The sequence below is a fragment of the Rhinolophus ferrumequinum genome, chromosome 21 (assembly GCF_004115265.2).
Source record: "Rhinolophus ferrumequinum isolate MPI-CBG mRhiFer1 chromosome 21, mRhiFer1_v1.p, whole genome shotgun sequence".
Taxonomy (NCBI): domain Eukaryota; kingdom Metazoa; phylum Chordata; class Mammalia; order Chiroptera; family Rhinolophidae; genus Rhinolophus; species Rhinolophus ferrumequinum.
This window is the reverse complement of record NC_046304.1, coordinates 42,536,394-42,561,077: the sequence shown is the minus strand read 5'-3', so window position 1 is coordinate 42,561,077 and position 24,684 is coordinate 42,536,394. Positions and strand designations below refer to the sequence as shown.

At 48.4% G+C, this 24,684-nt stretch overlaps 1 protein-coding gene across 4 annotated transcripts in view; it reads left to right on the top strand.

Annotated features, from left to right (window-relative positions):
• The window catches only part of ERN1 (endoplasmic reticulum to nucleus signaling 1), a 79,629-nt gene extending 58,179 nt beyond the window's left edge, over positions 1-21,450 (top strand). For 3 of the 4 annotated variants that reach the window (XM_033089933.1, XM_033089932.1, XM_033089930.1), the window contains 12 exons: positions 1,666-1,781; positions 4,235-4,426; positions 5,882-6,149; positions 6,908-6,998; positions 7,292-7,481; positions 8,354-8,453; positions 8,705-8,904; positions 12,113-12,260; positions 13,342-13,469; positions 15,531-15,654; positions 16,106-16,173; positions 16,856-17,647. In XM_033089933.1, the coding sequence (XP_032945824.1) occupies positions 1,666-1,781; positions 4,235-4,426; positions 5,882-6,149; positions 6,908-6,998; positions 7,292-7,481; positions 8,354-8,453; positions 8,705-8,904; positions 12,113-12,260; positions 13,342-13,469; positions 15,531-15,654; positions 16,106-16,173; positions 16,856-17,068 (1,838 nt within the window). In that variant the 3' untranslated portion in view covers positions 17,069-17,647. Of the gene's footprint in view, positions 1-1,665; positions 1,782-4,234; positions 4,427-5,881; positions 6,150-6,907; positions 6,999-7,291; positions 7,482-8,353; positions 8,454-8,704; positions 8,905-12,112; positions 12,261-13,341; positions 13,470-15,530; positions 15,655-16,105; positions 16,174-16,855 lie in introns of all 4 variants that reach the window. The other variant, XM_033089929.1, reaches the window with a different exon arrangement.
• The last annotated feature ends 3,234 nt before the right edge of the window (positions 21,451-24,684 follow it).

The window sequence follows — 24,684 nt, the reverse complement described above, 5'->3', positions numbered from 1 at the left end:
TTGAAAATAAAATAAGTCCACTTAGCTTAAGTGACATGGTCTGGGTGGCCCCAGGACAGTGACCCTAACCTGGAGTGCTCTTGGCTTCACCTGGGAGCTTTGTGAATTCAGTAGGTCCAGGGCAGGGCCTGTGCTTTTGCCCTGGAGTCTGGACTTAATTGATGATGATTAATAGATAGATAGATAGATAGATAGATAGATAGATAGATAGATAGATAGATACATCGCTAAAACCAGGTACTGTTTGTACAAAAATGTTTCGGGATCTTATGGTTACGTTTGTAGAACAGTTCATTCAGAATGTGAAGCATGATATTACTAACAGTCCAGCTCCAGGAGAAGCCTGTTTTATAAGAAGAACTATAGGAGGAAGAGGAATTCGGGCTAATCACTTCCATGGCAGACTGTTGGTAGGTGCCCTACCGGAGGGGCAGGACGTGGAGCACTAAGAGCGGGCATAGGGGTGAGGGCTGTGAGGGCGCTGCAGCACAAGGGGGCACGTTGAAGGGCAGCGCAGTTTTCTCGTAGAGCGAAGGTCTGTTAGTGAGCCTGAGAGGTACCAGAGACACTCACGTTTAGATCCCTGGGTCCCACCAGCAGCTGTGAGTCAAGGGTCTGAAGCCATAGACCACACGTGAGGAAATCCTGCTGCACAGCAAAGCATGTCTCGGAGTTCTTTGGCCTACAAGGGACAACTAGTGGCAGTTCAAAACAAACTTAGGTTTCCCTTAAAGAACAGTGTGATGTTGTCGATAGAGAACTGACCTAACGAGGATTTTTCCCGATCAAGAAATGTACATAGCTTGGACTACGTCTTGTCATAAAACCTTCATAGGTTTGGGAGAACAGCAGAAAGATCATAGTGAGATGCGATCTGTTCTCAGTGAGAAAACAAACAGGAACGTGTGTCAGGGTGCTGACGGCCCAGTGTGAAAGATGAACTGGCTCTTTCGGGTGGTTTGTGGAGTCATTTCGTTTTAGAGCTAACCAGATTACCAGGCTGTATCAAATCCTTATTTTATTCAACCTTTTCTGTCTTAACAGTAATTTACGCACCACAGATGCTCTCACCACATGTGTAATGAGCACTAGGTATCTTGAAATACCTAGTGTAGAGAGCAGTGAACAAACGCTGAGAGAACCGTCACCCCTTACCCTTCTTGTAAATATGTCCTGTTGCACTCTCATGAATCACTTACCACTTCCCGGGTTGGAAGCTCACATTTAGATAACAGGGATAGAGCTCCATCTGAGCAAATTGAAATACCAAGATGGGAAGTAATACCTTTAGTGGAGTGATGTCACAAAACACTGAAGGGAGAACTTGAACTTGAAATGAAGCTTCATAATGCTTCAGCAGCGGGCAGCCTACGTTAGGAATTAGCTACACAAATCTTGCTCTGAACGTATACCCGACTTCCTGATCCCTCGCATAACAAGGATGCTTCTTACTCCTCAGTATGAGACTCAGAATACTATAGACCTGCCATTAAGTAACAAAATTTCTGTCTTGATGAGATTTTTCTGGTAACTGCCTTCATATCCTCTCCCTTTGCAAAAGTGAGTGTTTGCATTTGTGGACCCACAATGGGTCACAACTGTTGCCTAAGCTGAATCACCGCTGGGGACGCTGTTCTCATGAAAGGTTTTGTTTTCCTCTCCTAGGACACCATGAAACCCCGCTGTCTGCATCTACCAAGATGCTGGAGCGATTCCCCAACAACCTGCCCAAACACCGGGAAAATGTGATTCCTGCTGACTCAGAGAAGAGCTTTGAGGAAGTGAGTGGGGAAGTGAACACTTGGTTACTGGCTGTCTGTGAGGGGTTGCGGGAGTGAGGTATTGAATGCCTTTAGAGCTCGCAGTCTACTCCGGAGGGAAGAGGAACGCACAGGAATGCATGGTAAACCACAGCTGCTAAGGACTGAAGGGGAGGGAGGGGGTGCGATTAGCAAAGGCTGTAGCAAAGGCAATAGGACCGAATGGTGGGGTCTGGCCTGGTGGGACGGAGCCAGAGGGCACTGAAGGGAAGAGAACAGCAGCATAAAGGCCTGGAGCTGGGACTAACCCTGGCGTTTCCAGCTCTGAGGCTGAGGAGACAGGCCTGACCAGATCCGAGGCTACCAGGCAGGGAACAGTAGGAAAAGAGATCACGTGGCTACAGAGGAGCCAATCTACCAAGCCTTGAACAAGCCTGGCAGCAGAGCGAAGTTGACCAAGAAAGGAAGTGGGGAGACCTGAAGTTCTGGGAACCCAGGAGTGGCCTGCTTTGGTTGCTTTGTCCTGGCAGGGACCCAGGACAGCCGCAGATTTGGAGGTTGGGCAGCAGGGAGGCCTACCCAGGTGGTAGCTGCCATCAAGTTCTGCCCTGGGCTGCCCTGGGGAGGTAGAGTGGGCTAGTCAGGGTCAGCTGGAGAGGGATGGCCACTCACATTAGGATGATGTGAGGGAAGTTTAACACAGTAGACAGTTCCAGGTCATCCCTTAGCACGCTCCTTTGGCCTGAATCGCAAGTGGAGGGAGTGGAAAAGGCAAGACCAGGAGCCTAGAGCTTCATTTGAGGCTATTCAGCGGCCCCAAAGAACTTGACCTCATTCTCCTCCTTCGGTGTCATCTGCTGCTGGCTTCATCAGAAGGCAGGGGAGACCATTGCCCTGCCCATATGGGGCAGCTTTCTGGGGCACAGAGCAGGTAGAGAATGCTGGAGAGTGGCTCTGCAGGAGGGGTCGGAGCAGGCCAGTGTGTGTGTGTGTTCTGGGGGGGAGTCCAAAGGCCACTCGGCCTTGGCAGCTCCTGCAACCCTGCCGGGGGGCCGGAGACTGAGAAAGAGGCCTGAGCCATGGGCAGGGTCAGAGGAAGAGAAGTTTGGCTGACTGACGTGGAGACCACGGTCACAACAAATTCACTTTAGAGATTTAGATTTTATCCAGAGTGACAGGAAAAGAAAATCACATGGACGTTTAGGATCCCAGGGCACAGTGTCTGTGTTCTCCCTCATCTGTGGAGGTAGCCGGGTTGGGGAAATGTATTGAGTCCTAAAACAGTGATCTTGTATAGCATTGGTGCCCTAAAATCTTGATCCGATTTTGGTTTTATTAAAGCCAAGCATATGTATTAGTAAACACTTAGGATATAAGAGTATAAAAAAGAAAACAAGACATTCCCCTTCATCTAAATCCCAGAGATGACCACAGTTGACATTTTCATATTTAATCATCCAATCTTGAACAGAGTCCATTAAAAGCCCATTAAAATACTCTGAGGTGCATTTATATGGTAATGAGACTTATACCGTAATTTTTTAATGAACGCACTTGAGCATATATAACTAAATGAGTGTTGCCCTGGCACATGCGCAGCAAACATTCCTCAGCTGTCAGCCATACACCCCCATACACAGTAGGAGGCGGGCAGCTGAAGGCAGAGAGAAGGGGCTGTAAGTTGAAGTCGGGGGCCATGCATGAGAGGTGTGAGCACTTGGGGCATGCCCTGCCTGCTCCTGCGAGGAAGCTGTGTTCATTTCATTGGGTAAACAACGCACAGCTGGAGCACTAGAGGCTGGAGAACGAATCGGAGCGTTTTTCGAAAATTCTTCTTGAAGTCCCAGAAGCTTGGGCAGAAGCTTCACTTTTATCCAATATAATTTTGAGCTTCTAAATAAAATTTTCTTTAACAAAGGGTTCTGATGCTTTTCAAAAACTTTGAAAAATAGTGAAATACTTGAATAAGTTATTTTGTTTTTGGAGTTACACTGAAAGTTTACAATCAACATAAGTCAAAATCTTAAAAAAAAAAAAAAAGCTGATTTATTACTTTATAGCTGTGTGTGTGCTCGCGATTTTCCTTTTTCATGTGAAGTAGTATTACCAAATTGACTACCAGTCTTTTCATCAGCTTTTATACAGATGAATTCACAGTGTTCCCAAATATTAAATCTGCCATCAAAAGAGGGAGTTTTTGCCTTCAGTGAGGACTTTTGAAAGAATATAGGCTCTGAAGGCACTTTCAAAAGCATTGCTCTGAAAACTGGTTTTGAGTAATGACAATATCACAGCATACTTCATCTCAAGGCAGTCTCTGACTAAGACAGCGATTATCTGGCTTTGTGATCTTTGGATGGGCTTTTAAAAATCTGACACATTTTACAGTGGAGTCAGTGCTTCTCTTGATTGTTTGGCTCATTTATGTCTTGCTAGAAGTTGTGCAGTGATGTAGCCACTCTCTCCCACGTAAGGTTATCCACCTGGTTGACCAGACTCCAGTGAACGCGCCCACCACCATTTCTCAGGACGTGGAGGAGAAGTTCACTCACGCCCCCGCCAAGCCCGAGGCCCCCGTGGACTCCATGCTCAAGGACATCGCCACCATCATTCTAAGCACCTTCCTGCTCATCGGCTGGGTGGCCTTCATCATCACCTACCCCTTGGTAAAGCTCAGCCGCTTCCCTTTGCCCTCCCACATGTTTCTGAACTTCTGCGCCCGTCACCTAATGGCAGTGAGGCTGGACAAAAACCACAATAAGCAAAAACATTTCTTTTCACAGTTAAAAGTCAGTACTTGCTATCTTCAAAAACATAATTAAAGAGACACGAGGCGTCTCAGGAAAGGACAATCATGTACCTAGGTCTTACAGGTTAACTGCAAACTGATTTGTAAACCTTGTTCACAGATCCTTTTGAATTGTCATATATATAAAAGAGTATGTGTGTGTATATATATATATATATATATATATATATATATATATATATATATATAAAAAGAGTAGACATAATAGGTGAAAATCTACTTTTCTCCCTTAAAAACTGTTTGTTAGAGATATCAGCCAGAGTAAAAAAGGCAGCACGGTAATTCCTTCGACTTTCTAATTGGAAATAAGTGAGCTAAAATTATGTAGTTGAGTAAGTTATGAGTTGGATAAAATATTCTAGAGGAATATTCCTTCGTCAAGTTGCTCAGAGCCCTGAAATGTTATCACCGTCAATCACGAGTGCTCAGGTAGCTCATGTCCCATATAGCAATAGGAATGATAAACCCTTTGCGGCACTTTTCAGCATTTAAATGGGTTCACTTGCATTGTTTTGTTTTTTACCTCACACTGTCCTTATTATTTATCTTCTACCCACAAAAGAAGAAACTGAAGCTCTGGGAAGTGCAGTGGGTGGCTGGACACTACCCGTCCCTTAAGTCACCTTCCCGAGCCTGGGTAGTAATAGTCCCAGATAGTTCTGCTTTGAATTATGACGGCTTGAACTGTCAGAATGAATGAGAGGCACGGGGGTTGTGGGGAAGACAGTGTGATGAAATGGGGGGAGTGGGACCTTGGCTGGGCTCCCCGTGTCTCAGCCCCACTCTTCCGCTCCCTGGCTGTATGTTGTGGGACAATGGCTGCCAGGTTCTAGGCCCCACCTGCCGTCTCTGCCTCTGGATTGCTGATGGTCTGTGTACTACCCTCTGCCAAGTGCAAGGCGACAGGACACAGGACGCCGGTCTTACCTGTATCCACCATGCTCTCGAACACCTGGTACCCATTCTCCCGGCTTGGTTTCACTTTTGTAGCAAGTCCCAGACTTTCGTAAGAGTCCCAGAATTTTAGAATTTCAAAGCGACCCCCTCCATCTGGCCCAGCCCTCCACCTAGGACAGCAGCCCTCTTCTGCTACCCCTGCCAAGCCCCTCTGTGGGGGCAGTGGGCTATCCTAGCAGCTCTAACTGGCAGAAAGACCTCCAGTCATAGAATGGATTTCACTTCCTGTGCCTTCTCCCTGGTCTCATCCCATTCTGTGCACCTGCTCCCTCTGCCACAGGGAGCCTCCTTTCCTGCCTGCTTGTTTCCCCAGAGGTCCGGCTACACTTCTCTGGATATGTGTTTCCCTTCCCAGAGCATGCATCAACAGCAGCAGTTCCAGCACCAGCAGTTCCAGAAGGAACTGGAGAAAATCCAGCTCCTGCAACAGCAGCAGCTGCCCTTCCACGCACCTGGAGACGTGGCTCAGGACACCGAGCTCCTGGACTCGTCCGGCCTGTACTCAGAGAGCTCGGGCACCAGCAGCCCCAGCACGTCTCCCAGAGCCTCCAACCACTCGTTCCACTCCAGCAGTTCTGCCTCCAAGGCTGGCACCAGCCCCTCCCTGGAGCAGGACGACGACGGTAAAGCGAGTTGCCGTTTGGTGCTGTTTTCTCTCCCATTTGAACATACCTGAGAACCACAGAGCACCATGGCCTTCCTGGTAGTCTTCCTGGGGTCATGAAGAGCTGTTCCCAAGGGTTCACTGTGTCCCTCCCACGCTGGGGCCCGGGTTCACCCCATCCCATGGCTTCTCCCCCTCACAGGGCCTCCTAGGAGCCCCCTTGGCCTTCCCTCTATCTTTTCCCCACAAAGGCTGCTGACCAGAGGGACGCTGACAGTCTGTTTTGAGAGCATTCCCAAGGCCAGCTGGGGCCAAGGAAGAAAAGGCAGCTTTGATTCACTTTCCTCTGGGAGGTTGGCTCAGGCCGGTTGTCAGGGCCAGTGTTTAGAGGGGATTGACACAAGCTGGTGCAATAGACCTCAGAGTCCTAAGTGTCAAGATGGAGGTACTGTGACTGGCTCTTCATTCACACGTCCACCGTCGCTACGCGAGTGTTTCAGGTGCAAATCTGAGGTGCATCTGTGGAGAACCCCTATCTTTGGGAAGGTGTGAGATATTCGCTCTCACAGTAGGGTCAGAGGTGGGGGGCGAGGGCAGGGGTAGGAGGAGGCCCTTTGCACGGATGGGGAGCGGACCCAGTAGCTCTTGCCGACAAGTGGACGGGGTGTAGACCCTGAGATGCCATGTCTCCCTGTGAACTCGGGAAGCTAATAGCCATTCTGACCTCTTCGGTTATGTTTCTTTAAAACAACCTTTTTTTTTTCTGTTTTGTCCCAGATGAGGAAACCAGCATGGTGATGGTTGGGAAGATTTCATTCTGTCCCAAAGACGTCCTGGGCCACGGAGCGGAGGGCACAATCGTGTACCGGTGAGTGGACTGGAGGGCGCTGTGCCTTCACCGCCTCAGGTGGGAGTGCCCGTCGGCTCGCAGGCAGTGGGCCAGGCTCCAGGGGCACCGCAGGGTCACAGAGGTGACTCGGACCTAAGAGAGCTGCCTCCGTGACCGCAGGGCTGCCTGACGGTTGGTTGGGGCCCCCAGGGCTGTGAGGCTGATGAGGTGGCCGCTGCGTCACAGGAGGAGCGCTGTGGGGCCACAAGTCTCCTCTCGTTTCCGCCACCCGATTGGCTCCTCCAAACCCAAGCCTGCTCCTTGTCCTGCAGGGGCATGTTCGACAACCGTGACGTGGCAGTCAAGAGGATCCTCCCCGAGTGTTTCAGTTTCGCAGACCGCGAGGTCCAGCTGCTTCGAGAGTCAGATGAGCACCCAAACGTGATCCGTTACTTCTGCACGGAGAGGGACCGGCAGTTCCAGTACATTGCCATTGAGCTGTGCGCGGCCACTCTGCAGGAGGTGGGTGCCACGTGGTTGCGGTCACCAGTGGCTTTGCCATCGCCACTGCAGCCTCCCTTCTCCCAGCAACTGGGGCATGGCTTGGGGACTGCCGACCTCTTTTTATTTGTTTTGTTAACTTTCTATTGAAGTTAAAATGCACTCATTTTAAATGTATAGTTTGATACATTTTAACAAAGTTACATATGCATTTAATCACAATAAAACACAGAGCATTTTTGTCACCCCAACTTTAACTGGGTGGTCCCCTCATCCTGCCCAGGGCAGTCTTTGGTCGTAGTTAGTTAGCATCTCTGTCCCTCTTGGCCTCCAGAAACCTGGCCCTTTCTTCCTCCCAGAGCTGCTCAGGGTTGGTGTGGGCTTAGGGATGCGTCCTCATGACTCGAGTCCTTAAGATCATCCAGTAAAACAAATTAAAAATACATAAATAAAAAGATCATCCAGTAAATTCCTTTTGCTCAGTTTCCAGCTCACTGTGAAACTGTTTTAGTATCATTTGGATTCACTCGTATTTATACCCGTATGAAGCAATGAACTTGAGTTTCTTACTCTTTTATCTTTCTCATTATAAACTAGTAAATCAGAGCTTTTGTTTAAGTTAGCCTATGACTTGTAGCCTATGACTTCTAGGAGAAAGTCTGCTGGAAAATAAGGATTTGGACAGAGAATGTTGTCCGTAAAACTTCTCATTTCTTTCTTAAAATATGATCAAAGAAAATGAGCTGACCCAATACCAAATGTTAACTAAAGCAAAAGCTACAGGCAGGATTTTTCTAAATAAACTTGAATTCCTTTATGCCAAGAGGAAGTGCGCTGAGGGGCCAAATCCTGGGGTGCCATGTGCCGTGACCTCACCATTGTGTCTCTGACAGTACGTGGAGCAGAATGACTTTGCCCACCTCGGCCTGGAGCCCATCACCTTGCTGCAGCAGACCACCTCGGGTCTGGCTCACCTGCACTCCCTGAACATTGGTGAGAAGCTTCTCTTTGCCAGGCTGCGGCCCGGGTGGGGTGACCAACTTGCTGAGGTGGGCCTTGCCTCTGTTGAAGCTCTTTGCTGCATTGCTGGTGTGCATGTGGTATAAGAATTGGAGGAGGACTCACACAGTTGAAAACCAGAACGTTTAGACGCGGCAGCAGGTCCACTGGCAGTCTGAGGAGGGCATACTCCCTGTTGTAGAAGGTCCGATGTTGCTCGTAGCTAATCCGGAGTTCTGTATCAGTTCACAGAGACCTAAAGCCCCACAACATCCTCCTCTCCATGCCCAACGCACATGGCAGGATCAAGGCCATGATCTCTGACTTTGGCCTCTGCAAGAAGCTGGCAGTGGGCAGGCACAGCTTTAGCCGCCGTTCAGGAGTGCCCGGCACGGAGGGCTGGATCGCTCCAGAGATGCTGAGTGAAGACTGCAAGGAGAACCCTGTGAGTAATGAGCACAGTCCTTTGACAGCTGCAGAACCAGCCTCTTCTTACATCTTCAGGAGGAAGAGCCTCCAACTTCAGGACTTGGGGCTGGAGCACATGTAGCTAGAGAAGGACATTTCTTTGACAACGAGCACACTGCTGGTGCTTTCCATATTGTTTGATGTTCAGATGAACAAAAGGGATGATGTGGATAATTGTCAGGTTTTTTTTTCCTGCTCCTCCAGTCGCTTCCCCCCTCACACTATTTTGGGAACTCAGAACTTACATAAGGTGAACAAACTTCCGGTTTTTCTTCCTTTTTTTTTTTTCTGTTTTTATATCCCCAATTTTTTATTCTGAGAATTTTTAGACATACAGAAAATCAAAAGAATGTTTCAGTGACTACCTTAGTATCTCCACCTAAATTCAACATTTGTTAATATTTTTTACTCTATCTGTTGCTGAACCATTCGAATATAAGAGGTAGGCATCCCAGGCCTTCACTCTTAAATACCTCAGCCCCTCGTCCCCAAGAACAAGTACAGTCTGCTTCTTAACCTCCATACCATTATCACACTTCAACAATGAATACTGTTTCATGATCTGTAATGTTCAGTCCATATTCAAATTTCCCCACATGTCTCTCATAGAGCTGGTTTGTAAGCCAGGACCCAATCAAGCGTCTTGCATTGCATTTGATTCTCTCTGCTTTAATCTACTACGGTCCTCCTCCTTTCTTGTTCCCTGATGGTGACTTTGTGAGGAGCGCAGGCACTTGTCTGTAGAATGCCCCGTTTGGGATTTGCTCACGCGTTTCCTCATGATGGTGTTTAACTTGCCTGTCTATTCCTTGTGTTTCCTATAAACTAGAAGTAGGTCTAAAGGCTCGATTAGATTCAAGTTAAATGTTTTTGGCAAGAACAGTCCCAGGACACAGTGTCAGGAGGCATGAGATGGCAGGTTGTACCATTATTGCTGTACCCCTCTAGTGAGGCCAGCTTGGCTCACCTGGTATAGGTGGTTACCACTTTTCTTTCCTCCGTAAAGGTACCTTTTCCCCTTTATTGTTAGTGCTCCATGGGATGAAACTTTGGCACAGTGTGAGTATCCTGTTTACCAATAGTCCTTCACCCAATGGTTCAGCATTCATTGGCAACTCTTGCCTGAGTCACTTAATTCAGTAGAAATTCTTCCGCATTCATTAGCTGACATTCTTCTGTAAAAAAGAGCTTTTCTCTTTTTTTACTCCCCTTTCTATTTTCTTCTTTTTTTTAAATCATTATGGATTCACGGATTTTTAAAATAGTGTTATAATCAGTATAGTCCTTTTTTTCTCTTTTCTTTTTGTTTCTCCTTTTGATACTCAAACTATTCCAGATTGGGCCAGCGGGAACCCTTCAAGCTGGTGTCTGCATCCTTTTGCTAAGAGCCTATTCGTGGTTCAGCACCTTGCTGTTTAGCACAAGACGTCAGAGGATTACCTGATCTAGATGGGATCAGCCAGCCTACAATAGATTAGATACAATAGAGCCCTTTATCCAGTTCCCTGGGGACAAGCAGCTGGTCAGTTCATCACAAAGACAGTTACAATGAAGAATCATAAGAAAATACATACACACCTTAAACATTTCATTTTAACTTAAAGCAAATCATGTGATTCGTTAAATAATAGAAATCTTTGATGTATGTCATGGTCTTTTCTTTAAATTTGGGTCCAACTGAATGGAGTGGTTCATTTCCTCTCTTGCATAAAGCTCACTCCCCTGCCGCTTCTGTGCCTTCCAGATTGAGACTTAGACATTTCAAATACTTCCTAAGAGCAGAATCCTAACTTTTAACTATTTATGTCCCAGCCCCTTACACTTGAATCTCTCACATCTAATTCCACAGCAGTTTTTGTAGCTACTCCCTCTCACTGTTTCCGAAGATTCAACCCACCTCATACTTGGTGGCCCTCATATTTTATCAGATTGTGAAATATTTAAATTTCAAATGTCAATAATAAGTTTGGGGAAGAACATAACTTGAGCATAGAGATGAGCTGTGGGAGCAGAGGGACCCAGGCTTGCAGGACAAGAGCCCCCCAGCTTCAGTGGTATGCTGGGGACATCGGGCAGCATAGGCTGTGGAAAACGGGACACGTTCATGATACAGCGAGTAGGTACTGTGACAGGGTAAGGGCTTCCGCTGTGGTGGGCTTGTTCCTGCTGTCTGGAATCTGTCAGCCACCTCGGGAACATTCTGATGAGGTAGAATAAAGATGATTGGGCTCGCGGATTAGAAGACCTGAGTCTTGTGCTGGCTCTCGCGATCCGGCAGTGACCCTGGGCTTGTCACTGAACCTTTCTGTCCATGTCTTCATCTGGGGAGGGTGACACTGGCTCTGCCCGCCTCATGGGGCTGTTTTGAGGGTGAGTGACAGTACAGGATTACAGGCGTGCTTTCAGCAGTCTGGAAGGTGACGCGCTCCTGGCTTTCTCTCACTGGATCCCCACGTGTCTGGTGTAAGCGGTGGAGCCTAGCAAGAGGGACCCAAGCTGTGCTCGGGAACCACGCAGTGTTGCACCCTAAGTAGCAGAAGCTAGAAATCACCCCTTTCCCTAAAGAGCAGCCCATCTGTAGACAAGGAATGGTTTCATGGGACCAATGAGAGGTATAAGATAACTTCAAAAATGACCTCACCGGAAATTTGTCAGGTAATTTCTTTCTGAGGCTAGTTTTGAACCAAAAACTGTTTTATTCGTTTATTAACGATGTTTTCAGACCTGTCATATGCAGGCACCATTCTAGGCCCTGGTGGTACAACAGGGAAGCAAACGCACAGAAATCCCTCCCTCTGAGGAGTTACCTGCTGGTTGGGGAGAGACTGACTCGCTGCTGCGTAGAGCGCTGGTTTAAGTAAACATTTTCACATATTAGCACATTTCTTCTTCACAACAGCCCCATGAAGAGCCTACCATTGTTCTTCTCATTTTACATCCAGGATGCCAAGGCACAGGGCGGTCAAGGGCTCCCAGCTGGCAGGTGGCAGAGGCAGGGTTCCAGACGGTCGGCTCCAGAGCCCACGTTCCCTGGTGCAGCCTGCAGGGTGCTCAGCACTGCTCTGCAATTGCCCCGCTGGTCCCCCAAGACACCTGCACCAGGAAAGAAGTAGCAGCACTCACTCCTCTGCCGCCGGTGAGAAGGCCTCCCCGGAAGGCCTCTCACACCCTCCGTTTCTTTTCAGACCTACACAGTGGACATCTTCTCTGCGGGCTGCGTCTTTTACTACGTGATATCTGAGGGCAGCCACCCTTTTGGCAAATCCCTGCAGCGGCAAGCCAACATCCTCCTGGGAGCCTACAGCCTTGACTGCTTACACCCCGAGAAGCACGGTGAGGGGCAGCAGGGCGGGAGGGGTCAGGAGCCACTCCTCAGCTGCCCGAGTGGCCCCTGCAGGCTGGCATGGTGCTGGCTCTGTGTTCCCAGAGGTACTTCTTTCTGGCTGCTCACCTGTGGGCCTCACTGAATTGGCGACTTGTTCCAAAGCTGGTGGAGAGCTGGGAAGGGTTATCCTTGGAGCACCTCCCTCAAAGCCAAGAAGCTCTCAGTTTCCTTCAGGTCACCCAGTTAGCTGTGTGACCTGGCCAAGGCCCCCTTTGGGGACCTCTGTTTTCCAGCTTGTGACTTTAGACGGTTAAATAATGTGAGGTCCCTTCCTGCACCGACATTCAGGAAGACACACAGTCCGTGCTCCATAAACTGGACTCTCATGTTTGCACCAGCAGTCAGCGAGTGCAGACGGCGCTGGGAACAGCCAAGTTTGGGCCAACCTCGCTCTCTAGGCGTGGGTGCAGCGAGCCTTCCTTCCTGACTTCTGGGTTTCCTGCGTTATAATTGGCCCATGACACCCCAATGCCGCCTTTTGAAAAACTTAAAACTAACTTTTTGTTTTGCTTAGATGTTAATTTTTCTTATTCCCTATAAGGAAACAGATTAGCAGACGGCTCATACTTCCATTATACAGTGATGAATGACTGCTACCAATACATTTGTTTATATTATTCCAGTCGTCTACCTAGACATGTCTACGTATTTTTATTTTAAATGGGGTTAAATAGTACATACTATTTTGCAACATTCTCATTTTTTAAGTTCGTCTTAAATATCTTTCCATGTCAATTCACATTCAGTCAGGGCGTCATCTTAATGGCCCACAGTCCAGTATGCGGAGGTGCGGCAATGTCACCCAAGTCTCTGGTACTGGGTATTCCAGTCATTCCTTCTTACAAACTCTGTGATGAGGACTCTCCTTATTAGCTGAAGTTTGGTGCAAGCTCGTAATTGTGTTACTGGAATGATCTCCTGTCAGTGGGATTTTGAGTCGGAGGGCGTGCAGATGGTTAAGTTTGGGGTATTTCATTGTGGCGTTAGGCTGGTGGTAACGAGTCACGTGTTTCTTTTCCTCCTCTGTAGAAGATGTCATCGCCAGAGAACTGATAGAGCAGATGATCGCGATGGACCCTCAGAAGCGCCCCTCGGCGAAACACGTGCTAAAACACCCGTTCTTCTGGAGCCTAGAAAAGCAGCTCCACTTCTTCCAGGTAGACATGTTTGTTTTCTTTGTCAAAAACCTCCGTTTAACTTTTTCCAGACTTTGAAAAGATAGCAAAGAACAAGGAATAAAAGAAATGATCCATAATCCCATAACCAAGAGGTAACCAAGGCTGACATTTTAATATATTTTCTTCATAAAATAATAAAGTGTGATTAGGATCACACTGTATATCCAATTTTGTATCTTGCTGTTTTTTTAGCCTTATATAATGTTTTAGGTATTTTGCATGTTAAAGTTCTGAAATTTTAATGATTATAGTATTCTATCATATGGATGTGCCATAATTTTAAAACTCTATGTTATGGGAACTTTCAAATGCACACAAAAGTAGAGGGAATATCATGAACTCCCATTTAGCCGTCAGCCAGCTTCAGCAATTACTAATTGAACCTCTGTTCTCTTTCCTCCCTCCCCACTCCAGGTTATTTCGAAGCAAATCTCAGGCGTCATACAATTTCGTTCAAGTTTCATACATTTAAACATTTATTTATATTGGATTTTTTTTCCATCCTCTTACTCAAGCTTTGCCCAGATCTCTTTCTGCTTACGATAAATTCAGAAAATTTTAAATCATAGGATCAGTGGATATGAATTCCTTAAGCACTTTGGCTGTTTTAAGGCTTTGTGGGATGGCCAGGTGGCTTTGGGGAAAGACGATGTGTTTGTCAGAGTCTTTGCTGGTATGAGTTCAGCGTAACTCACCCAAATGCATCTTACCTAGAGTGCCAGCTTTGAAAGCAGGCATGCAGGGGCAATGCTTTTCCTCCTGGGTCTGGGCAAGAGCGGAGCTTGGAGTGAGAGGTGGCCATCACATTATCCTGGAATCTTGACTAGAGTCTTGGCCGTGGTGATGCCTCCAGAATGTAAGCTCCTTGAGGGCAGGAACGTTTGATTTCTGGGTTCATGTCTGTGTCCCCACTGCCTGAGATGCAGTCTGGCACATGGCAGATGCTTAGTAACTCTTTGCATGGATTGGAAAGGGAGGATTTAGCGCCATTTTCTGTGGCCACCGTGGTCTGTATGACATTAGGATTGATTGCTGCTGCGCTCCATAGTACGTCACATTAAAAGTCTGAGGTCTGATGTCTTCAAGGGACTTCGGAAAACTAGCCAGGTCACTTGGACAATGACAAGATTTGAAGATAAATAAAACTCACACAAAGGGACCTTGGCTCACCACGGGTTAGGATTTAAACTCATAGTATCTCCAAATCATAAGTCTTGTCAACACACCTGGCTTCCGTCTCTATCAACCAGCTTGTACTGGCTTTGCAGCTCAGAACCGTGTGTCCCCTAAGTTCACAATCTAGTCCCTCCAAGATTTCCTCTAGCAGTTGCAAGTTAGAGGGTCAGCCAGGAGGACTTCACCTTCATCAGGGAAAGAAAAAACTGTGGGCCATACAAGGCTGCTTAATGTTAATGTGTATGGGGCTCACCACTCGGGGTCCTCAGCTGCCAATGGGCCTGTGTTCCTGGTGGGAGCTCAGAGAGGCCAGTGCTTGGCATGCATCCCACAGGGGCCTCTGGAGCCCACACTCTTGTCACCAGTTTTCTGCCTCTGAAAGGCTTGGCTGCATCTGTCTCTTCTAATATTCAGATGAGGAGTGACAACCTTCCACCAGTTATGGATTTGAGCATGTCCTGTTTCAGTGGGTAGACAAACAGCAGAGGTCGCAAATCAAAACTGAACTTTTGTAGTTGTTGTCTAAGACAGATCGCACTTGTGGCCATGTGTGGCATGTGTGCGTGTGTGAAATGTGGGTGAGGCGCTCGGGGTCTGTGGACAGGTGTGCATGTGTGACACCTCTCTGTTGTGGAGCATGGTCTATATGGCCGCTCCCCAGTGAGCAAGAGACACAGCTCCTCACAGGGGAAAAGTTAGCGGATATGGGGGCAGGCAGAGTGCTTGCTGCCCAGCTCTGAGGCACTTCAGCCCAGGCCTACAACACATGTAGCAATGACCACTGTTACTTGGTACCAGTCCTCCAGCTCCCAGCTTCACTCCACACTGACCGTCATCTGTGGTCCTTGTTGATTTCCCTCCCAGGACGTGAGTGACCGAATAGAAAAGGAGTCCCTGGACGGCCCGATTGTGAAGCAGCTGGAGCGAGGCGGGAGGCCTGTGGTGAAGATGGACTGGAGGGAAAACATCACTGTCCCCCTCCAGACAGGTGACCACGCAGAAGCCCCTGGCATAAATGTTGGCAGAAACGTTTCAAAAGTTGCAGCCATTTGTAAGAGGCCCTGGGGAAATGGCAGCTCCAGGCTGTTAGGGGTAGAAAACCTCAACCTCAACTTACGGGGTTGAGGTTTTCTGTGGGTGTGTCTGGTTTAGATACAAATCTGACCATTACACGGATGTGTGTTTCATTTTTGTCTCTTAGAGTGACAGGTCAGTGGTAGTTGCCGTGCTCTTGGTGATTATTTTTGGTCGTGGGTGCGATCAGGCAGTGGGATGCCAACGAACACTGCCCTGAGGTTCAGGCTGGGGGACATGTTCCTGTCACTATGAGTATGGAGTTTTGTTGCATTTCAGTCTGATCATTTAATCCCAGGAGCCCCAGAAGTTGTTTTCTTTTGAAATGTGTTCGTTACATTGCATTCCTTCTTCTTCTTCTATAGATCTGCGTAAATTCAGAACCTATAAAGGCGGCTCCGTCCGAGATCTCCTCCGAGCCATGAGAAATAAGGTGAGGGCTGTGAACCCGGGCGGGGGCTGGGCGGCAGCAGCACGGCCGTCCTCCTTCTCTTGTCCATCGTCCGCAGGTCCTTTCATCCACCCTGGAATTCTGACCTTGCCGAGGCGGGGAGGCATTAGCCGGACTTGACTGCTTTTTATCCTTAAACGGGTTTTCTCTTCAGGGCTAGTGAGGTGCAGAGTTACCTGGGGAGCAGGCTTTCTGATGCCGGTGTCCTTTGTGGTCTCTGCTGACTTGTGTGGTGCCCTCTACCTGCCTGATGCAGCGCCGTATAAACCCCCTCTTCAGCACCCTCGGGGCACTTGCTCACACGCGGCCAGACTCCGGTACCTCAGGGCAGGGGCCCCACTTGTGCTCTGGAGGGATCTGGGGTGCTCTTGGCCTGTGCTGTCAATGAGCAGCCGTCACACAGGCGCAGGCCCAGACGAGTCCTCCACGCCCATTGGGACAGACACTTCAGGCAACTTTATTCCACTCGAGGCTTCCAGAAATCTCGCTGGGTCCCGACCATCAGAGGCCTGACCAGCCACTCTGGCAGGGAGGCTCCTCCCTGCTCTCCCCACGCTGGGCCTTGTTCAGCATTCTATCTTCTTTGAATAATAAATAAAGGATCTTTTACCAGCATTTCTTGGGCTTTCTAACTGACAACCCTCTGTGTCCGCCCTGTTTGCAGAAGCACCACTACCGGGAGCTCCCCGTGGAGGTGCGGGAGACCCTGGGCTCCCTCCCCGAAGACTTCGTGCGCTACTTCACGTCGCGCTTCCCCCACCTCCTGTCACACACCTACCGGGCCATGGAGCTGTGCAGCCACGAGAGGCTCTTCCAGCCCTACTACTTCCACCCACCCCCGGATCCTCAGCCCCCAGTGACTCCAGAGGCCCTTTGAACATGGAAGCCTCCCTTCTGGTGGCCCCAGCTGTGACTGAGGGCCTGGTCTCTACCAGCCAGAGCCACTGAGCAGGAAGACCAGGCTCCCAAACCCAGTGCCTTGAGCTGCCTGTTCTGCAGCCAGCAGAGGGTGCTGACCCTGGGAAGTGTGAGAGGTGACCCCTCCTGACCTGCGGGAAGCTGAGAAGAGGTTCGCCCTGAAAGTTTTGCCATCAGGGAACATCTGCAAAGAAGGGCTCGTCCCGGAGTCAGTGAAAGGAGCACCCTCTGCCTCCTCATGGATAAACTTGCTTCAAACTCACATTTCTTTTTAAGGTTCCTGTTTGATATCAGCCTAAGGGCCTTTAAGGAAGAGAAAGGAAGAAATCCTAAGCTTTGCCTGCTTGCTGGGACCAGCAGTCTGAGATGCACTAAGTGCGACCTCTGCTGGAAATGGGGCTCCAGAGGCGAGGGGTGCGAGGAGAAGGAAGAGCATGTTCAGAGGGTGTCGTCCCTTGGGCCCGGAGATCACGATCACACATCACAAGTGCACCCAAATAGCCCAGATTCCTGTAACCAGTGTTTCCTCGGGGGCAGCGTTGGGACAAGTCAGCGTCTCAAGCTGGAAAGTGAGGCCATGTCTGCAGGTCTCGGAAGTGAACAGGACACTCTATTCTGAAGCAGCTGTGGCCCAGTGCACCGGTGGCCTGAATGGTGGCTTTTGGTGGCTTTGTGCCCTGGATCATTTGGGGATGTTTAAGAGCATTTGGAGACAAGAAGTGATACATTCCCTGGCCACGAAGGAGATCAGCTAAGACCCAGCCAAGGACAGGCCTTCAGGACTGGAGGGGAGCAGGCCAAATGGGTCACAACAGCCACCCGAGAGAGCCCTGGAGCCAGCAGGATGGGTCGGGGTTGGGAGCCAAAGCCAGTCACCACACACTTCATAGGCAGGATTTTATGTTTCTCTTGGCAGATTTTAATAACTTTATATTTTGATCATACTGTAGAATGCTACATTAGCACAAGTAAGCTCAACTTAACTTGAAGCTTACTCATGAAGAAGAAATTCAAGATATATAATACATCTATATGTGTGGTAACAAAAAATCCCCATCCCTTCCAGAAAGAGTGTTCAGATTTAGAACATTCTCTAATGCTAAAGAGTAAAACTATAGCAACACTATACACATGTATAACTTCAAAGTAATATTCCCTAAATTATGTCGATACCATGTTATTTTTTCCCCTAAAATTAATATAATTTTTAACCTTAGTTTCAACCAAAAATTCCTCCATCTTTACTGAGAGCCTTAGAGGTTAAATGCAGTCAGGGTACCGTGTCAGGAAATGTTTTCTGTGTACTTTCTCCAGCTGGGGGAACGGTTCATTGCAGTTCAGTCCTACGTGAACTCGGAGACTCCACTCAGGAGTAAGAATGTTACTGTCAAGTTTTACTAACTGACAGAAATCACTGTTTCTTGTTGTGAGATGTTTTCTGGTGGAGTATGTGTGTGAGGACTGCTCATCAAAACCTCTCGCTCTGCCTTGGTGGAATTCAGTTCCCTTCCTTTCATAATGCCTAAAGTCACTTTTTGTCCTAAATATTATCCTACATCTTGAACCTCGTCATTTACCTCGTTTAGACCTTGGAACCCTGGCATCCTTGGTTGGCATCATGGGGTCTTGTATGTGCCACACTATTCATTTTTCAGGAATATGGCCAGACAGGTTTCTTTTCTCCGCTCTGATTGGCCTGGGCCAGCCCCGTTCTCCATGTGACTCTGCAGGTCACTTTGCTGTGGGCCTGAGTGGGGACAGCCCGCAAGACGGTCAGAGGTAGAGAAGGTGCCATGAGTGATGTCACAGGACTATCAGCTTTCTGTGCTGCCTCGTCACTGCTGAATGCTCTCTTGGGAGAGTAGCCAGATCATGTCTAGCTGCCCAGTATTTGTCATCTGTCTGTGTTGGCCCAACCTGCCTGCAGGACAGCTTGTTTTTTAAATGCCTCTTCTGCCTATCAGATTCGTTCCTAACCACGTGACTTTCTCAAACTCATTTATTCAACATATTGTACCTAAGCACTTACCATATGAGCTAGGGACACAGAGGTGGTGGGCAAGATAGGCAGAACCTCTGCTTCATAAGCACCTATAAGTGAAAGAGACAACAAACAAATACTAGTTCTATGAAGAAAACCCAGGGAGTGCAAAAGGGCATGCAGTTGGGGTTTGCACCTCTTCTGTCCTAAAGCTGCCCATGTCCCAGGACCCATTGGCTCTGATCAGGTTACTCGATGTTCCTCTTTCCTCTGTCCCTTTTCAGAACCCACTCAACTCGTCAGTGCTTCGGGTGGTTTGAAGAGGTCTTGCGTGGGCACTTGTCATGAAAACACCCTGGTGTCCTTTGGTTTGTAGAATTGGGGTTTTCTGTTGTGCTCAGTCCAGTGGAAAGGTGTCTGTCTTTGCTGGAACAGGGTTCTGCAGCCGTGTGCATCCTGTGTCAGCTGAGCTATTTGATCTTAAGTGTGATTCCTGGAAGGCAGTGTAACTCTTAAAAGTACGCTCCCTTCATTTTTACAACAGAATTTTGTTGCTTCTCTTAGGAATCCTGAGGACACTATAATTTACTTAAATCTTATGTTGAACCTTGTATTGAATCTGACTTTGGCACACCTGCCAGAATTTCTCTTGTTACTTCTTGAAACTTTTTAACATCAGCTTATAAAGAACTGCACATGTCACTAGGCGTCAGAGCATGTGCCCTTTGGGGAATCATTGTTGTTACTTGATGAGTCCCTAAACTATCCAGTTGCCGACGTAGAAAACCCCGGGTGCAAAGTGTCTTCTCTTCCCCCTCGGTCTCAGTGCAGGCGTCATCCTACAGTCTTTCCAGTGAGACATCACCTGACTCGTTACGTGTGTTATATTGGAATGCCCACACAGGTTAGTGGGTCCAGCAAAGCATTTTCTTCCCACCAACTCAGAAGAAAGGTCCTTATCAGAGTGAACCCTGATCCTTTCGGGAAGGTTTGGTGTGACTGTGATTCATTTATCTTTGCGCTTCTTTCTCACTGCAGTACAAGAGATGAGTCGGTTGCCGATCTGACCTCTCTCACAGATGTGGGGGCATTGGGTTGGGGGGCTTTCTCCTCTTGGCTGCTGTCTTCTCAGAAGTTGGACTCGGGCCAGCTTTGGATTTCCCGAGACTGTCCCCCTACTCCATCTCTGTTTATCGGGTCCTCAGTCTTGAGGTCCTCACGGAAGGGGCGCTGGTTCTACTTCCGCAGCCTTCAGTGCCAGGAGGAGCTGGAAGACAAAGCAGGGCACACCTGTTGAACAGCACCTTTAAATTCCCTTTAGCTTTCTCTGTGCTCATTTCTGAATTCCCTTTTCTTCGTATTGCTTTGGCCGTTCCTTCACCATCCTGGAGCAGTCCTTTTAGTTGAGTTTGACCAGGCATTGGCCTTTCCTGGAAGGAAGTCAAAAGGTATTCTCTACAGATGAACCAAAACTCTGCCCTGCAGGGTTCGACCATTATCTTTTAAACCAAAATGTCTCCTCTTCCTGTACTTTATGAAACAGTGATTCCCCTCGAGTAACTCTGGTTCTGACTTTTGTGGCAGCACAAATCTTTTCCCTATTCGTTGGAAAACCACAAAGAACCATCTGCAATGAGCCTCCCCCTGGAGCTGCCTTAACCAACAACTCCGGCCAAAGTCCCCACCCCCTCTGCTCCTTGTACGTTTGGTGGGTACAGTATTTCTTTTCAGTGTCCCAAAAGCTGTGACGGGGGTGTCCCCACTTACGAAGAAAGCATTACCAGTCAACTCTGCAGCATTCTCAGATGCAAACCTTATGTAGTGTTCTTATTTATTTAACCTATTTATATTTATTTAATTTTACTCTGAAGTATATCCAGTTACAATTGCACTTGCTTAAAGCACATCAGATTTGTTTTGGACAACACCCCTGACCATTTTAAAACTGGAAAAGGAAAAGGTATACTGTATCCTCCCACAGGATGGACGCCTTACAGGAGTTTTGTCAATAAAGGGTGAATATTTTGGTCGTGGTAAAAACGTTAAGTTTTAAGTGATTCTTTTAAAAGAAAATTCTGTGCCATTGTGTCTTCTCTGTGGATGATTAATTGTTTAATGTGTATGTGTTAATTGTGTGATACAATCCTCTTTGTGGAACCTAAAACTCCTCTTTGTAGCTTTATATTTTATAAACTGCCAGATTGTACAATTTTTATGTGTATTTTTAAAGCTTGATGATGTGAGGATAATTATATAAGTTAAATGGCCTATTTTTGTACCTCCTGTACAGTTTTATAATTCCGCTGATTGATGATGGCGTCTTATGTTGAGCCAAGCACAAATAAAGGTAGTTTTAGATTTGGAAGCCACCTTCATTTTCTTAAAAACTTCACCGCCACTGTCAGACCAGGGCTCGTTCTCGGCTGTCTTCCTGGGTAGGGTTCTGGATGGTGAGGGTGAGCAGCTGGCTCCACTGGTGGGAAGGTGGGTGGGGGTGCAGTTGCCTGTTGGTGTCCACGGCAGGGAACGGGGTGGGGGAGCGGGGGGAGGCGGGGGAGAGGCTGGAATGTTCTGCATGGTGGCTGTTTGTGAGAGGAAGTTCTTTAAACACTGCAGGAAGTCCTCCAAAGTATTGACTTGGGCTGAATTCCCGGAAGGTGGCCGAGTTGTCACAGGCATGCCTCATGGTGAAAATTCGGCGCCAGCAGAGTTTGGGGCATGTGTATAGTGAATAGGCTATTGGACCAAGAAATCTAGGAGGAGAGAAAACCCCTGAAGTAACTCAGGCAACACAGTGCTGGGAAAGTCACCCCCTGAGCATGTCAGAAGCACGTAGTACGTCATTCCACACACCCAGGAAGGAGCTCAGCAGCCAACCTGGTTGGATTTTAGGATCCTGCCATCATACTTTCTCCTTTCCCTGCCCCATCCCTTCTGGTGAAATCAGAGGCGGCTTCGTTTTGTCCTGCACCGCCAGGAAGGGGCCACTTAGGACGGAAGGACGCCGAAGGTCCACCACCAGCCCCTTCCCCCACCTCAGTGACACCAGGAGCGTCCCTGAGAACCGTGGACACACACACACACGGACACACACACACACACACACACACCACAGCACTGCATCCTGGACACGGCCACATCTAAGGGAGGGGCTGCAGGACGCTGTTGGCGCCGGCTCACTTCCTGTCACCTGATACAACAGCAGAGCTATTAAGCCAGGCTTGTGTCTTGGTCTTGAATTGGCCCAGGCCATGGAGGGTGGCAGCTAATAGCAACTAATAGCTGCTCTGAGAACAGAGAGGAGGAGGCCAGCAAGGGGTTGAGACGCTGGCAGGGCTGGGGGCCATGGTTCCAGGGCACTGCAGCAGGGTTTGCTGCCTCCACACTGGGTCAAGGTTGGGCTGCAAAGATGGTTTCTCATGGTGTCTGATACATTTTATCAGATGTATGTGGCATGTGTGACACCTGTATTCCATCAGTGAATGCACCTATTTGTACTCTTCCTGTATTTGTCTCATTTGTGCTAGACCCATACCTTAGCTTCAAGAGAACATGACAACAGCCATCCTCACAGCCCTGCTTGCCTGCCCTCCCTCTGGGCCGTGCCCTGTGCTGGGGCATCTGTGCCCTGATCACTTGGCCTCATTCCTCTCTCCCTCCAGACTAGTATTTTCCTCAAGATCGAAAACATGTACCATCTTTCACTTTAGTGAGAGACTGACCACACCCTTTGGCAAGGCTAAAATTCAGTTCATGAGCCTGTGCCTGGGCCATTCAGCTGTGGACAGAGGAGCAGGGCTGGTAAGAACATGGCAGCTCCTGGGAAAACATCTTGAAAGATGGCAGGGGTTGGAGGGGCCAGTTTCCAGAAAGAGAAGGGCCAGGGCCAGCAGGGTAGTAAGTGAGTAAACTTGGCCTCTGAGAGGGCTGGCAGGTGAGACCGCTCAATGCTCTATCTGCCCTCTCCTCCCTCTGCCTCTCTGAGTCCTCCTCCCCCTTCCCAGGCCTGCTCGGTGATTTGGATGAAGCCACAGAAGTGCTCATGGAATTGCCTGCAGGTGACACAAAGCTGGAAAGAGTGAGGAATCACCGGTGTGGTTCATGACTCAATCAAGATTCCGCGATGTCAGGAAACTGGAACGCTGAGTCCAAACCCAAAGGATGACAGGAAGCCCTTCCTTCCTGCCTTGATATTCATGCTGAGGCTGAAAGTGGAGGGCAAGTCTTGGAGGGGCCTTCACACTGTTCCAGACGTTTGAAGAACCCAGAGCTGCTGGGTCCTCAGACATATCCCATGATGAAGAACTGGCTCAACTCTCAACTCCAGAGGATTTAGGCTGGACTAGGGGGAGCAGGGTCCATCAGGGCAGAGCCAGCTCCAGGAGAGGGCACGGCCTAACAGCCTGAGGTGCCCACAGGCCAAAGGAGGCATTGCAAGTGAGTGAGTGCGGGCTTAATTACCCTCCTTAAAAACAGTCTCTCGGGTTCCCAGCTCGTGTCATCCTGACTAACACTTTATGCAAAAAGTGTCAAGGGAAAAGGCTATTGCACTGCCCCTGAAAGGTGGAGGTCAATGCCGAATCGTTTGTGCCTTTAGCGCTAAAATATTCATGCTCTCAAGATGATCCAAGGGGCAAAGAGGGATTCTCTCCCTGCCGCTCTGTCTTTCACCCCACTTCTCTGCTCTCCCCATCAATGAACACCCTGTTTGACCTGACAGTTACCTGGAGCATAACTGAGCTTCATCATTTTCTGATGAGACAAGGAAGGTGAGAGGAGCAGGGCAGTATCACATCCCCCCAAGGCCTTCCCTCAGCACCAGGGGGTCTGCTGGGTTTGCAGGGGTCTTTTCCCAGGGGTTGGGATGTCCGCGTTGGCAGGGAGAGTATGGAGGGTGTGAGGGGAAGATTTCCTTTCATTAACACCCCTCTCCTTAGAACAATTTTAGGGAGAGTAGAGGGGGGACAGAGGGACAGAAAGGGGATAATTTACACCAGGCCCCATTAAGAGCTGAGGGTCTGACCTCTATTCTGTGAGGCTCAGAAGCCCACCTTCTTCTCTTGTGCTGCAGAGGGAAGAAACCATGGGATAAAGGACACTGGTGAAAAGAAAAAAAAACACACAGCTATTGCTTAGCAGAGCTGCTCTTCCCCTTTCAACATGTGAGCCATGTTTTGTCACACTAAGTGGCTAGTGGCTGTTACAAGGGGTGGGAGCCCAGGCAGAGAGTGGAGAACATGTCAGTTGAAAAGGAAGCCCTCTGAGATAGGATTTGCTGTAAACAGTGTGACAAAAACAAAGCCCAGTGCTGTTGTTTATTTGTATTTCTTTTGTTGTGTATGTATTATTTTTTATTTTATTGTTTTTTAATTTCAGTTGACATACAATATTATATTAGTTTCAGGTGTACAACATAGTGGTTAGACATTTATATAACTTACGAAGTGATCCCCCCGAGAAGTCCAGTACCCATTTGACCCCATATATAGTTATTACCATATGATTGACTTTATTCCCTGTGCTGTGCTTTGCATCCCTGTGACTGTTTTTGTAACTGGCAATTTTCACATCTTAATCCCTTCCCCTCTTACGAC